Source organism: Cornus florida, unplaced genomic scaffold, assembly GCF_030987335.1.
Source record: "Cornus florida cultivar Cherokee Brave unplaced genomic scaffold, ASM3098733v1 CherokeeBrave_3.0.0_Hap2_Chr03, whole genome shotgun sequence".
In the NCBI taxonomy this organism is placed as follows: Eukaryota; Viridiplantae; Streptophyta; class Magnoliopsida; order Cornales; family Cornaceae; genus Cornus; species Cornus florida.
In genome coordinates, this window is record NW_026775573.1 from 19,670,248 (window position 1) to 19,686,291 (window position 16,044).

A 16,044-nucleotide genomic window follows, 5' to 3' on the forward strand; every position below is an offset into this window, starting at 1 on the left:
TAGATAATCTGTCGCGTTTGGGGAGGATTCTGGCTCTGGATAATATGAGGAGGAGACAGGTTATTGTTGGTGCTGCATGTTTAAGAGAGATGAAGAGTCAGTAGATCATCTCCTGTTGTATTGCCCTATGGCTTGGGATAGTGGAGGCTTGCTTTTGGCTTGTTCAGGGTCCAATGGGTCATGCCTTGATTCTAGAGAAGCATGATAGAGGCTTGGAGAGGTTGTACAGTGGGTTCCCAAACCCGTGGCTTTTGGAGGGTGGCGCCTTTGTGGGTTTGGTAGTGCTTGTGGATGGAACGGAATAGGAGATCCTTTGATGGTGGGGAGACTCCTATTGGGGGCGTTTAAATTATCTTTTGTTAGTTCTCTTCTTTTTTCTTTTTTTATTTCGGGTTATTGGGAGAAATTGTAAATCCATGGGGGAGATTGGATAAATTGAGAGTTTAGGGGCCCTATTTGTCCTAGTGTAGCTTTTGCAAGATGCGTTCCCCGTTTGAACACTTCCTACTAGAACCGTACTTGAACCAAAAAAAAAAAAAAAATCGTCTCTCTTTTTAATCTTGACTCTATAGGATTCTAAACTTTATTATATAAGGACCACGCATGTTCAGAAAACCAAGGAAAGCAATCTCTGAGCATTCTTAGATCATCCTAGAGTGCATTCTAGTAGTTCTTTGCTAGAATTTTCTTTCTTTCATACTTCAACACTGACTCGCTGAGAATATGTTCATGAGGTGTTACTTGTCAAAAAATATATATATATGTTCATGAGATGTTGGTCATCAAATTTGTTGTGCTAATGGAGAATTCAGTACCTAAGTTTTCTGACACGACGAGCATGAAGCTTAGTTGACTACTCATGGAGATCAGTGTGCTTAAGGAGTGGATCTATTGACAAACCAACACCTAGATACAAGAATCGAGGGCTTGGCCTTAGTTAGTGACCTAGGAAGCAAGAACATGCTTAAAATGGCAAAGATTCCGTTTATCAATGTGCTTAAGGAGTGGATCTATTGACAAACCAACACTTAGATACAAGAATCGAGGGCTTGGCCTTAGTGACTAGGAAGCAAGAACACGCCTAAAAAGACAAAGAATCTATGTTGGACACCGACATGCGCCGGACACCTACAACCGTCGGGCATGCCCCGACACGTGTTGGACACACCAAAAAAAATGTGTCTAATATATATATATATATATATTAAAAATAAACACCACAGAGACATTGTGGACACGCGTCCGACATGCCATGAATACGTGTCCAACACGTGTCCCATTCTTGGAGATTTTTTATTTTAATTTTTGATATGTAAGTCATGCTTGGGTATTTTTAAGAAAGTAGTAGAAAGAAAGGTGGGTTGAGGTGAAAATATGAGGAATTGTTTAATAACTTTTAGTAATATGTTAGTCATTACATAATTACTTAAAAAAATTTGATTTATAAAACACAATCAGATATTTATGTTTATATTTTAGTTCAAAGGTTCAAACTCTTGCACGATCACCTTTGACTCTCTCTTGTTCTCCCATCGAAAATCTTCGTTTCGGTGGATGGTGAATCTCTCTCTCTCTCTTTCTCTTCTTTATTCTTCTTCACAAACCCTAGATGCTTCTTTTTTTCCTTTCACAACAAAATTCTTTTTGTCTCTTTTTCCTTTTTCCTCTTGTTTCCATTAACTTTTCCTCTTCTATATATTCTTATCTTTATTTTTAACCAAGCCTAATTCTTTTTTCTAACAAAACCTTAATCCTCTTTGTTTTTTTTTTTTTTTTTCTCTTTCTTAACTCTATCTATCATTCTTTCTTTTTTTCCTATCACAACACAAAATTTATTTTTCATTATTAGGTTAATAAAAAATCTCACACACACACACATATAATATTTATTATTCGCTGTGTCCCCGCCGTCCTTGTGTCCTAATTTTTAGGATTTGCGGTGTCCGTGTCGTGTTGTATCCGTGTCCCGTATCCATTTCCGTGCTTCTTAGGTCATGAGAAATGGTAACTAGGGGCTTTCTAGGATTTAGAAAACCTGTCAACCTAATTGTGTTATATTTTTCTTATAGTGGATTTGATCTGTTTGGTTTAGGTTCCTGGGTTTTTCCACGTAAAGATACATGTTCTCATTGTGTGGTCGTCTACTTTCCTTTGCATACTTTTATATGCCTGCAATCATGATGGATGCCACGAATTGCATGCTTTTTAGTTAGTTTATTTTTGAATTGTTGTTATATAAGTTAAAATTAAAAAATGAGTTAAAAGCAGCTGATTAAGTAATTATGAACTATTCGTCCTTCCTCTGGGTCTGGATCACAGGCTCAGGCTACTCCATATTAGCACCTTGGATTGCGTTCTTAATCCCTCATTTTCAATGTCATTTTCCGTATCTGTGTTGTTTCTCATGCGATCATAACAAATTTGTGTTGTTTCTTTTACATTGTTATTTTATAACAGGATTTTTTTTTCCTAGCAATTTTCATTTTGACTCTTATTAAAGAGCATGAAATTTTAGCTCCGTTCATGTCGCTGTAGCATACAATTTGTTAGTTGAGCTGAAAACTTGGGACTTGATTTATAAATATATGCTTTGCCTCAGCTTTGATTGGTTATGGAATCAATGTTCTATCTTCCATATTCAAATGTTCACTAATAAATTATTTTGTCTTTTATCATTATAGATTGAAGTGATAATGAAATTTGAAGAAATGTGCTTGGAGTCTGCTAAGGAATTTTCTCCGTTATTTGTACAGGTATTCTTATTCTAATTGGATTAAAGTGGTTTATGCAATGCATGATATGTGTCCATTAAACTAAATGATGCTAATGTTCTCTCGTGCTAATTGCCTGGTTGGCTGGTTAAATTTTGTGCTTCTGTATGACAACTTTTTGTTCCAAGAAGTGTTTTTTTTTTTTCATAAATGATTTATCAAAACTACACTTTGAATATTACTCTATGTCATGCTTAGTGCCTTAATTTTACATAGCTGGTCCAAGACCAGAAAAGGAGGGGTTTTTTTAGGGAAACTTCCATTTGGTCTATGTAAACATATTTAATATTAGTATAATCTCTCTCCACCAAATCTGTACTGTTACCTCATGTCAGAGCAAACATATGCTAGAATATTGGTTGATTTCTCTCATTTCACTTGTCGATGAGATTGCAAAACCTTATATTTGGCTTCTTGTTTAAAGGATTCGGCCTTTTATAATATATGCTGCTAGAAATCAATCATCCAGGTTAGTATGATCTAGAGTACAGACATAGCCAACCAATTTGTACTGCAAAGTTTTAAAATAACAAGAATTATTCAGTGAAAGCATTATTGACCACAAGAGCAGCAACTCTCTCTTCTTTTTTTCCCGTTGTATTGATACGCTAGATTTTGAAACTCTTTTAGATCCCAAGCAGCATGTATTCCTCATGCTTTATAATTTGATTATTGACCCAAACTATCTTTTACCATTTCTTGACGTAGTGGTAAAAGTTAGGTTGTCCACTATGAGAACGTTGAGAGCTGTCAGTTTGTGCAAATATTGCCAGTGGTTTGAATTGTCTGCAGTTACTTGTACCATTACACTTGATTAATGGGGCCATATCAGGAAATGACCTGTATCTTTTGGGCAAAAAGTATGTGTTAGGTCAATATGACTTATGTTGGCATATTTTGTGAATAAAAAATTGACTTACTTATTTTTATTTTATTTTTTAGTTTAGTTAGAATTTTCAAAAGTAAGTGTCTGGTAGTTACATCTTGGTTATGGTTGAAGATGGAATCGAAGCTTCACTCAAGGGTGAAAGCGTAATCTTCTACGCCAATGATATAAAGGTAAATTGACACTCTTATGCACTCACAAAAATTAGGGTTCATATGTTCATAATTTAGGGTTTTGAGATTGATGACTTGAAAACTACCTTTTCGGGAATTTTTCTATCTATTGCAGAATATTTCGATTGATCCAGATATTGGTTGTATACTGGAGTCATGTCAATCCAGCAACATGTGTCTCTATCAATCGAGGTATTCGAAACAGCAGTTTCCTTTTTTGGGGCTAGGTTACCTGGATCCTTCAAAAGTATCTAACACTTTTGATTGGACATGCACCTAAAAAATATGTCAAATAATTCAACTATATTAAATGCAGTTTCCGTTTTTAGGGTTATGTTAAATGGACCCTTCAAGAGTATCCGACACTTTTGGTTGGACACGCACATAAAAAATATTTATATCAAATGTTTCAGTTGTATTATATTATTGTTTTTAAGATGCAATACAAGCAAGACGAGAGTTTGTCATGGTAGAGACGCGGTCGGAGTCTACTGCTCCGTCCAGTCACCAGAGTCATTTACTCCGGTGAAATCCTCTGCTATTTTTCTTTCGCTTTTCGCTCTCTCTGTTGGGTCTATGGTTCGTGGTTGGTGTGTATTGCTGGTCTGGTTTGGTTTTTCTTCTCTGTCATGCGCTCGTTCTTGGAGGTTGCTAGATTGCCTCGCTTGTTCCAAGGTGGATCTGCTAGATCTGCAAATCCGTATAGAGGCCCATCTATTTTCTTGGATGATGATTCGGTACGAAGAAGAAGAGAAGACCTTCGGTCGTGTCTGGTTGGAAAATTTGATAAGGAAGTGGGTGATGGGGCTCAAATTGCTGCCTGGGCTTCGCGTGCTTGGAAGGTCTCCTCTGGTGTGATGGTCTCGTCTCTGCCGGATTCTTTATTGCTTTTCCGGTTTCCTTCCTCGACGGAAGCTTCTCGAGTTCTCAAGAGGGGTCGCCGTGACTGGGGAACGGCTTCTCTCTCTCTGGAAGCTTGGAATTTTAGGGTAGGGTGCTCGGAGGTGTTGAAAGAGCAGGGTCTGAAAAAGGTGACGCTGTACGGTCTTCCTCTCCACCTTTGGAGCCATGCTCTGTTTGTGACAGTTGGTGATCTTTGTGGGTTCATTTGGGTGGATGCCGATGAAGCTTTGGATGCTGAAAGAGTCCGAATCACTGTCTCTGATGGGAAGGTTTGTCCTCCGTTTGTGTTCATTCATGATGACCAGTTCTACTATAAGGTGTTTGTTTGGGAGGAGAAGCATCCTGAGCTTGTTCCGACGACTGATAGCCTGGAAGGTGGGGAGGGTTCGCACTTGCTTAAGGAGAAAGTATGGTTGAGGTAGGAATCCATGGGGAAAAAAGGTATGGCTGAGTTCTAGGCATGGAAGGAATGGAGTGAAGACTTATGGATTCGCAATTCGGAGTGTTTTAGAAGGATTTACAATCAGAATCGCAAGGATGGGCTTTCCTTTTTGTCAGATCGCCGATGGCAGGAAGCGTCTTGGAAGTTGCAGTGGGGTGGAGGTCTCGCCGGAAATAGTCGTAGACCTTTTGCGCAGCAGCGAGATCAAACAAGACGACGAGGTGGCTTCCACGCTTAGCAGGCGCGTGGGAGGGGGAGGGTTCCAGCTTTTCCACGTGGTTGGCGCTCAGGCTTTGCCCGTTCCCAATGGTGAACAACTGTTCCCACGATCTATTCAAATTCGGCTCCCCACTCAGATGGGCTTTATGGTGGGCTTGAGAATGGGGCCCTTGTTTCTAATAATGTTTTGCCTGGGTCTGTTGGGCCGCTTGTTGGGCCTAATAGGCCTACTGCTAAAAGGCCTCTGTCAGATTCTTTGGAATTGGATTGTGGTGGGCAAGTCTCTTGTGAGGTGGTTGGTGGGCCGAGCGCCCATTCTTCTAGAGATGATTCTGTTGGTGGACTTTCGGGGTTGAAGAGTGGGCCGAGTTGTGGATTTGGGTTTCTGTGTAATAGGTTTGAGCCCTTGGTATCAATGAGTGATGACAGAGATTCCTGTGCTGCCGGGTTGTTATCTGCGAATGTCAAGGTTGATCGACGAGTGAAGGATCCGGTACTGAGACATCGGTTGCCCAAAAAGAAAATTATTCTTCCTGCTCTTCGCAAAAAGTGGTCAAGGAAAGATGAACAGAAATGGGTGGCATCTTCGCAGTCGGGGTTCGATCCGGGTATGTTTTCAGTTTCAGTTCCCTCTGACTCCCCTCCTCCTAAGTTGTGCTCTCCTTCTACTTCTTCTCCTTCTTTGGGGGGGTCGATGACTTCACTGGATCGGGTGATGGGTGGGACTGTCATGGTTTCTCAATCCTTGGCACCGGTGATTAAGAAGGACTCGGTTTTGGCTGGAAGGCATGTTGGTGATTCTGGTTATAGGCTTGGTTTCTCTCGGCGAAGTGAAGGTATGGGTGAGGGAATTACGGTTTGTATTGGTCGGGATGTGAAGGTAAAGTTGGATGATGAAACAGCCTCTGTTCTATTGAAGGAGTTACGGGACCACTTGGCTTTAAAAGGCTTTCTTTCTGATTCAGGAGATGTTTTGACAGAGGAGGAGCCTATTTCACAGTATTGTTCGCATTCTTCTTCAGTTCTTGATGATTGGGAGGGAGCTGCAGGTTCATCCCTTGATGGGGACTCGGGCATGATTCCATGGGAAGATTTGGAACAAGCAGTGAATTTGGCTGTCCCTTTGGCTGTTGTTCCACCAGGGGAGAATTGGGTTAGTGACTCGACTGAGGTTGGAGTGAATGACCTTGAGGAGGAGTGGGTGAGGGAGAAGGGCTTGGAAGTGGGCCCTTTGTTGGGTGTTTCTTTTGAAGGCAGGGTGGATGAGGCGATGTGTTTGTTTAATGATGTCCTCAGTTCCAATTTTAAGGTAAAGGTGAGTGATAAGGTGGGGCGGCAGGAGGAGAGAGGGGAGACAATGTTGCAAAGTCCCAATGATGTTATCACATACGAAAGGAGGAATAGGGGGTCCAGATCTGGAGGGAGAGGTGGTGGAAGGAGGGGAGGATTTGCTTTTCCAAGTGTTTCCCTATGAAGCTACAAATTCTCTCATGGAATGTCCGGGGTCTCAATGATCCGGTTAGAAGGAAAGTGGTGAAGTCGGTTATTCGTAAAAGTAGGGGTCATGTGGTGTGTCTCCAGGAGACTAAACTGGCTTCGATGTCTGATAGGATTGTGAGGAGTCTTTGGGGGGGGGGGGGGGGGGGGGGGCGATTTGTGGAGTGGGTTGCTTTGGATGCTATTGGCTCCTCGGGGGGCATTTTGATCTTGTGGGACAACAGATGGGTGTCTAAAGTGGATGCTAAGGTTGGGCGTTTCTTTGTTTCTTGCATTCTTGCTTTTGTTGAGGATGGAGTTCATTGGATTTTTTCGGGTGTTTATGGTCCTTCAGAGGACGGTGAGCGCCACTTGCTTTGGGAGGAATTGGGGGAGATTCGAAGTCAATGGTGTTTGCCTTGGTGTATTGGAGGGGACTTCAATGTTGTTCGTTCTCCGTTTGAGAGGTCAAGGGGAGGTAGGTGGACGTCTGATATGGAGGCTTTCTCGGAGTTTATTGATGAGTTTGGGCTGATTGATTTGCCCTTGGTTGGAGGTCCGTTTACTTGGTCAAGTGGCCGCTCTCCCCCTACCCTCTCTCGGATTGACAGATTCTTGGTGTCAGGGGAGTGGGAGGAGAGGTTCTCTGATGTTGTCTAGACTACTTTAGCACGTCTTATCTCTGACCATGTTCCGTTGATGTTAGATTGTGGGGGACTGTGTAGTAGACGTTCTCCTTTCAGATTCGAGAATATGTGGCTGCGGGCTGAGGGCTTTCTGGAGAGGGTCCGTCTTTGGTGGGAGGGGTATGGTGTGGCTGGCACCCCTAGTCACGTGCTCGCAGGCAAATTGCGTCTTTTAAAGGTGAACCTTAAGACTTGGAATAAAGAGGTCTTTGGGAATCTGGAATGGAGGAAAAATCGGGTCTTAGCTGAGATTGCGGCTATTGATCGGATGGAGGGTCAAGGGGATTTGGTGGAGGCTTTGAAGATTAGGAGGGCGGAGTGTAAGGCGGAGTTTACTGAGATTGCAATCATGGAGGAGATCTCGTGGAGGCAAAAATCTCGAGCCTTGTGGCTTAAGGAGGGAGATAGAAATACTAAATTTTTCCACAGATTGGCCAATGCTCATAGAAGAGGCAATCACATAGGGAGGATTCGGGTTGAAGGGGTTGTTTTTTGTAAGGAAGAAGAGATCTGCAAAGAATTTTCAGAGTTCTTTGAGAAGTTGTTCACAGAGACTGTTGAGTGGAGACCTTTGCTTGAAGGGTTACAGTTTGACTCTATTTCTGAGGAGGAGTGCTTGGGTTTGGAGTTGCCTTTTTCTGAGGAGGAAGTTCTGTTTGCTTTGAAGAGTTGTAATGGGGATAAAGCCCCAGGTCCCGATGGTTTTACCATGAAATTTCTTTTGGAGTGTTGGGAGGGTGGTCAAAGGGGAGGTGATGGGCACTCTTCATGCTTTCCATTCTCGGGGTTCGTTTGAGAAAAGTTTGAATGCCACGTTCATTACCCTAATTCCGAAAAAAGGGGGGGCGTTGGATGTTAGGGACTTTCGCCCTATTAGTTTGGTGGGTTGTATATATAAGTTGATAGCCAAGGTGCTAGCTTCTAGACTGAGGAAAGTTATGGATGGCATCATTTCGGATTCTCAAAATGCTTTTGTCGGTGGTCGTTAGATTTTGGATTCAGTTCTTATTGCAAACGAGTGTGTGGACTCCAGACTGCGTAGTGGGGTCCCAGGTGTTCTGTGTAAGCTGGACATAGAGAAGGCATATGACCATGTGAGTTTGGAGCTTCCTTCTTTATCTGATGGAGAGGATGGGGTTCGGTGATAGGTGGAGGAGATGGATTCACTTTTGCATTTCCAGTGCTCGGTTTTCGATTCTTGTTAATAGTGCTCCTTCCGGTTTTTTCTCTAGCTCAAGGGGCTTGAGACAAGGGGATCCTCTCTCTCCCTTCTTGTTCTTGTTTGTGATGGAGGCCCTTAGTAGATTGATGAGAAAGGCTTCAGATTTGGGTTTTTTGAGGGGCTTCCGGGTGGGCAGGGATGTTGCTTCTCAGTTGGAGATCTCTCATTTGATGTTTGCTGATGATACTTTAGTTCTTTGTGATGCGAATGTGTCCCAGATTAGATATTTGAGATGTGTTTTGATTTGGTTTCAAGTTGTCTCCGGCCTTAAGGTGAATGTGGGCAAGAGTGTTTTGGTGCCGGTTGGGGAGGTTCCTGAGATTGAGATGTTTGCTGACATTCTTGGTTGTAGGACTGGGTCATTTCCCATTTCTTACTTAGGTTTGCCTCTGGGTGCTCCTTCGAGATGTGTAGGAATTTGGGACCCAATGGTGGATAGATTTGAAAGAAGGCTAGCGGGTTGGAAGAAGCAGTATCTTTCCAAGGGCGGCAGGGTCACTCTGATTAAGAGCACCCTCTCTTGCCTCCCCACTTACTTTATCTCTCTTTTTCAAATTCCCTCTTCAGTTGCGGAGAGGATTGAGAGGTTGCAGCGTAATTTTCTTTGGGGAGGTAGAGCTGAAGAGTTTAAGTTCCATTTGGTGCGATGGGATCAGGTTTGCAAGCCTATTCGGAATGGTGGGTTGGGTCTCCGTAGATTGGTGCCATTTAATAAGGCCCTTCTCGGGAAATGGTTGTGGAGATTTGGTGTGGAGAGACATTGGCTTTGGAGGAGGGTTGTGGCGTGTCGTTTTGGGGAATTGAGAGGAGGGTGGAGTTCCTTGGAAGTGCGGGATCCTCGGGGGGTAGGGGTCTGGAAAGTGATTCGGAAGGGTTGGGATGAATTCTCTAAACACATTCGATTTCATCTTAGAGATGGGAGGAGGATTTGCTTCTGGGAGGATGTGTGGTGTGGAGATGTTCCTCTCGCTTTTCCTCAGCTTTACAGGATTGCTTCGGATAGGCAGGCCATGGTGGTCAACTGTTATCATCTTGATAATGGGAGACTGGTTTGGGATGTTCGTTTCAGGCGTCACTTTCAGGATTGGGAGATCGAGGAGGTCATTCGCTTCTTGGAGCTGCTTTATCGCCAAAGGATTGTGGAGGAGGATTCGGATTGTTGGTCTTGGGTAGCAAACTCTCATGGGCGTTTTGAGGTGAGGTCCTTCTTCAAGTGTCTCTCATTTGATCCTGATGTTCGTTTTCCTTGGAAGTCTGTTTGGCGCTCCAAGGCTCCTCTCAAGGTGGCTTTCTTTGTGTGGTCTTCGGTTATGGGTAAGATCCTAACCCAGGATAATTTGCGAAGGAGAAGCCAAGTGGTGATCAATCGTTGTTTTATGTGCCTTCGTAATGAGGAATCAGTGGATCACCTTCTCATTCATTGCTATGCGGCTAGAGAGTGTTGGGATTAGATGCTTGGCTTATTTGGGCTTTATTGGGTTATGCCTAGATCTACAAGAGGGTTGATTGAGGCTTGGAGAGGTTGCCCTGTGGGGACTCACAGTCAGGATGCGTGGAGGGCTACACCGCTTTGTGTATGGTGGTGCATTTGGCTTGAAAGGAATAGGAGATATTTTGAAGGAAAGGCGATGTCGATTTCGGTGCTTAAATTCTCGATTATTTCCACTCTTTTTTGTTGGGTTTTAGGGAGAGATCATAGATCTTTGGAGGAAATTGTTAATTTTTTGGCCTCTTTGAAGGATTGAGTGGCTTTTTGTATTGTTCTTGGGTTCCGCTCCCCCTTGGAGTGTTTTTTTTTATAAAATTTTTTATTTATCAAAAAAAATTATATTATTGTTTCGAAATAAGTGAAATGCTTATTTTACTCAAAAAACAAAAATTAAATAATATGATTTTTTTTCAGTCTTTGTGTCCTTCTGTATAGGGATTTGACACGTTCAATACTTAGATACATACTTGTACCCTCAAACGCACCAAAGTCCATGTAACACATGAATATTTAGCATCGTCCCCTTTTCTTTCATCACACCCACAATCATGCAGTCATACAAGAAAAAGTAGGGCAGAGGCATACTATTTTTACCTAGAAAATCATGAACATGAAAAAACCACCAGCCTTATTCATCTACTAGTGCTACATGATAATAAAGTTACAACTAGATTAAAAGCTCTGAGTCTCTCACGACCTATAACTCCTAGTTACCTCTTGACACAAACTGACACAAAACTCTCCACTCAAGTCTTTACATTGTCCATCCCCTAGTCAACAAACTGCACTCCTTGTGAGTTTGCTTTTCTAATGGTTGTTCATTCTTATGCTCAGATGTCTCAATGGATTTGAATTGTCTCAATGTGCTTGATGAATACCCAATCACATATAATAGTGTCTAATAATTCCATAGATTGTGTAATTAAGAATATCACTCTCTCTCTATATGATTAGAGGTTTCAAATCAAAACCTAAACTAACTATAACCTCATATCTATAGCCAATATTGGTAGGTGATATGTTTTGGTAAGTTAAATATTTGTAGAATTCTACTTTGAGTGAGTTTTCAAAAATATAGGTCTGAAGGGTTTGATGGAAACTTTGATCCACACATGCCGGACAAATTTTGATCAATAGAACTATCAATCAAGGCATTCTGGATTTTAAAATAGTTCTTTAGAAAAAATTATTGAACGATTGACACTTCAACTGGTGCTCTCAAGATTTTGTCCCAGTAACATAGACATCCTATCAATTGATCGACCATTCAATTGATAGTCTCTTGACAATGTTTGATCGACCTCTCCTGTTTTCCAACAAAACACAATTCCGAAAAATGTTGAAATCCTTTACATTTGAAAAGCCATTTTACAAAAGCATGTTCTAAACAAAACTTTGAGCTTCCAAAATTAATATTTATATGGGTCGAGGAAGATTTTATGATGGTGTGCCTCTTGGAATCTCTAGTACTTTTAACTTTATGATTGAATTCCATGCTGAGTACAACATCCTTATGAACCCATTTCACATGTTAGGCTGGTTTATTCGACGGCTCCCTATTCAGTGTTATGCATGATTCCTTATAACTTCTTTTTTGTTCAAGAAACCCCTGGAAATGAATATGCTAATGACGGGTAGATGTTAAGTCAAGATGAAGAAACTTAAGATATAGTAGCGTCTCATGGTTATTTTGGCTGATTGATGTTCCAAAATGCTAGTTTCAACGACTCATATACCTAACACGACTCGTTTCAATTTACCTGTACCAGATATGTGATTGAGGATGTGGATTTCTTGTGTGTCCTTGGCAAATCTTTGTCAGCATTTGTCTTCAGTGGTTGTACTCATATGACTCTTCACAGCAATTTTTGAGTAGAAATTGCCAACACGACTCATATACCTAACATGCAGTAGAACATCCAATTTGGGGTAAAGGAATAAGCAGCATTATTGCAATAACAGTCCTTATGTTATAATCACTTCGAGGTTTTCAAGTGCTAATGCATGTATGATCAAGGACCTCTAGAAAAATTTACGAGCATCCTCTTTTGGTTCTCTATGCAGATCAGCGTAGTATCGGTGTTTCTTTCACACCAAAGGGCCAAGATAGTCCCAGTAACAAGCATCTTAGAAATGTGCGTTTTTAAGAATATGTTTTCTTATAACCTACAAACTATAGCTCAACTTAGAGTAGAGAAATGGGGATGATTCCAGTTGAGTTTTACATTGAACCAGTTCCAAACTGACTTCACATAGCTGCAAGAAAAAAAAAAAATAGACGATCACCTGATTGCCCATTCCTCATACTGTTATCGCAAATCACATCTAACAGAAAGGCATGCTCCTGAAGATTTGAAATAATACTAATGCCACTGTTAACTTTATTTTTCAAGTATTATTTTAAAGATTCATAAAATCTGACCTTCTGATACTTTGACAAACTTAGGTATGATGGATATTTGTAAAAAAATAAATAATAAAATTAAATAGCAAGAAAGCGTGACATTTATCATGCTACGGAATAGAATATATGTGATCCTTATTACCTGCATCAAATCCCTCACAAACTAGACCTTTGAAGTCACCACATGTAAATTATAAACAGAAATATACAATGAAATTTATTATTATTTTGTTGCTGTTCAAATTCATTGTGATTTCCTGTTCCAATTAAAGCTTTCTTACATCCAAAAGTTGGAATTAGCATTCTCAGCTACAATCTGTAAAACTATCAACATTGACTCGACAAGTTTATCTCACCTTTGTTTTAGTAGATGCATTGAATCTGTACTTCTTCACTTGCCTTTACTTGGTTAAGGGTGCAAATACTGTCATTTCTTTACTATTAGATTACTTTCTCATCTTTAAACTTTTGATAGGAAGCACCTCTAATTGTTTGAGATCCTAAAGGATCTATGGGGTGTCATCTAAGAAGCACGGACACGGATACGACACAACACGGACACAACGACACGGCAAATCCAAAAAAATTAGGACACGGACACGGCGAATAGTATATATATATATATATATCAGCATTAATAATTAAAAAAAAAAACACTGATATGTTTAGGTTGGAATATATATATACATCACTGATATGTTAGTATATATATATATCGGCATCTTTAGGACACGGACACAGCGAATTGTGGCATCTTTAGGTTAGTATATATATATAACAGCATTTTTAGGGTAGTACAAAACAAAAAATAGAACATATCAGCATTAAAAATTTTTTTTAAAAAAAAAAAAAAATTTAACATATCAGCATTAAAAATAAAAAAATAAAAAAAAATTCCAGAAAAGTGCGTCCGAACTGTGTCCGAGCTGTCCGAGCCGTGTCCGAGCTGTGTCCGAGCTGTCTGAGCCGTGTCCGTGGTGTGTCCAAAAATTAAAAAAAATAAAAAAATTCCAGACACGTTTTTTGGCGTGTCCGACACGTGTCGGGGCGTGTCCGACACGTGTCGGGGCGTGTCCCACGCGTGTCCGTGTCCGACACGTGTCGGACACGGATTCTTCGCCCATTTTGGAGTGTCCGTGCTTCCTAGGGTGTCATATTCGATACAGTTGCTTATAGAATAACTTTAGGTGTCCCAAATTTACATTTAGTAGGATCATGTCACGATTAAGCAAAAGTGGAATGTCTAGCAATGAATTATCTAGTGATTGTGGAATAAAATTGTTGCTCTAAAATAGCATAATAGGATGATCTTTTATATTGACTACATGCTTGTTGAAAACTGCCCAGGATTGTAATGCTCTTTTGCATTCCCATTCACGACAATATAATTCTTCAAGAAGGTTTGGTTTTTTCTATGATATGGTCCTCGTTTGATATGCTGTGGGTTTGAAATATGTCAAGAATAGGCAATGTTTATTTGTTTAGCAGTGGGGAAGATGTTGGAACGAACCACTGCCTTATTTATTGTTGCTTCAAAGAAATTCTATGATGAATTTTTAGAAAATTTTTGTGGTCATTCACTTAACCTTTGGTGTCATGCATCTTTATTTGATGTTGAGTTTATGAGCATCATACAGTGGTTATTTTCGTGATCTGATCATCATCATTTTCCTCGACAGATTTTGCATCTTCTGTATGACAAAGATATTTTACAAGAAGAGGCTATTCTTAACTGGGCAGCTGAAAAAGAGGGGGCAGATGAATCTGATAAAGTTTTTGTTAGGCAGGCAGAAAAGTTCATTCAAGTAAGCATTTTTTGTACTTTTTTCACTTTCAATACTTGGTATGTTCATTACAATATGTCATGCAGCATGTTGTTTTAATTGCATGTTAATTTGGCGTCTTCTCAGTTCTCATTTTGTGGACAATGACGAGTTCTCTATCCTCTTATTTTCATGTTGGCACCTTCTATAGTATATTGGATAAACATTATGTCTTGTTTGTGTAATTGTGTGTGTGATAAATTCACACCTTTAAAAAAAATAATAATAAATAAAAGGAAGCTTACTTTTGATCATCAGCTTGCAACCAGAATGTTAGATTCTAGTCCTCAGAAGTTGGAACCCTAACATCCCCCACCCCGTCCACAAAATCCCCCCTTCTCTCCCGGCAGGTAAGTATAAAGGGGCTTGTTTTGGATTTCAAAATTATTACTCTATCTGAAAGCTCAGTAAGGTACCATGGTTCTAAGACAGTACACTTTTGACATGGTTTGGAATTACTGGATTTTGTGGAATCTAGTTTGCCTCGCATTTTCTTGATCAACAGCTGCCATGTCCCTTTCATTTGTGGGCTGCGGAGAGCATGTTCGACAATATCCCATTTTTTCGAGCTTTCATTAATTAGTGACTTCAGTTTAAACTTACAAGCTAGGCTCAATCTTCTAGTCAGAAATAAACCAGTAGTATACCATTCACTCACAGTATCTCTTGTGGAATAAATATTTAACGTGATTCGGAATAGGAATTGCGTAATCACTAAGTTCGCGGAGTCGAACAATATTTGCATGTTGATATGACATCAATATAATTAAGGAGCACAATGAAGTACTACCATGCACCCTACCCTTGTATCAATTTTAACGAAATAAACTGCTATTTCAGCTTTTTATATGTTTGTCAACCATGTCAACACTGTTTATCCCTAGCTAGCTACTTATGATATTTATTTAAATAGAAAATTTAATGTGTCAGGCTTGCCTTATATACATTTATATTCGTGTTAGTTGTCTAGTTGTTTCTTTTTCGGTCTCGCGGATGTCATTTCTGTATTATAGCATTCTCAACTTTGTGTATGAATCGGTGCAGTGGCTGAATGAGGCATCCGAGGAAGAGGGTTGAGGGAATAAAGAAATTCATACGCGGATCCGAGCTGGTTGATGGATGTTTTTTACAAGAAAATATTGCATGTGTTGTGTCATCATACTGGTGCTGTATGTTTTACCAGACTAGAGATTTTGTCCGTGATTAGCGAATGTAAATGATTTGTCCCATCCCCCTTTGGCAGAGAACAGTGAGCAGGCAAACTATAACTGGTTTTTTTATTTTTTTTATTTTTTATAAATATATATATATATATATATATATTTACTGGGGATAGAAAAAAAATTGATACTTGAAAGTTAATTCAAGTTAATTCCTTGTAACTTATTTGATGTGGATCAAAGCATATGAGGAAAAATTTATAATTTTAATCACGAGAATGCATTTGAGATAATAAGAGATGTAGTATTTTCTTTTATGTTGAGAAATGCATAATATTTGATATATAATTTAAGATGCATAAAGTTATATTGGAACTATATTTTTTATTT

At 40.0% G+C, this 16,044-nt stretch overlaps 1 protein-coding gene across 1 annotated transcript in view; it reads left to right on the forward strand.

The window, feature by feature from the left end:
- LOC132299815 (uncharacterized) overlaps window positions 1–15,971 on the forward strand; it is a 55,571-nt gene extending 39,600 nt beyond the window's left edge. The window contains exons 13-15 of the mRNA XM_059796639.1: window positions 2,682–2,753; window positions 14,351–14,476; window positions 15,539–15,971. Of these exons, the coding sequence (XP_059652622.1) occupies window positions 2,682–2,753; window positions 14,351–14,476; window positions 15,539–15,571 (231 nt within the window). The 3' untranslated portion in view covers window positions 15,572–15,971. The remainder of the gene's footprint in view (window positions 1–2,681; window positions 2,754–14,350; window positions 14,477–15,538) is intronic.
- The last annotated feature ends 73 nt before the right edge of the window (window positions 15,972–16,044 follow it).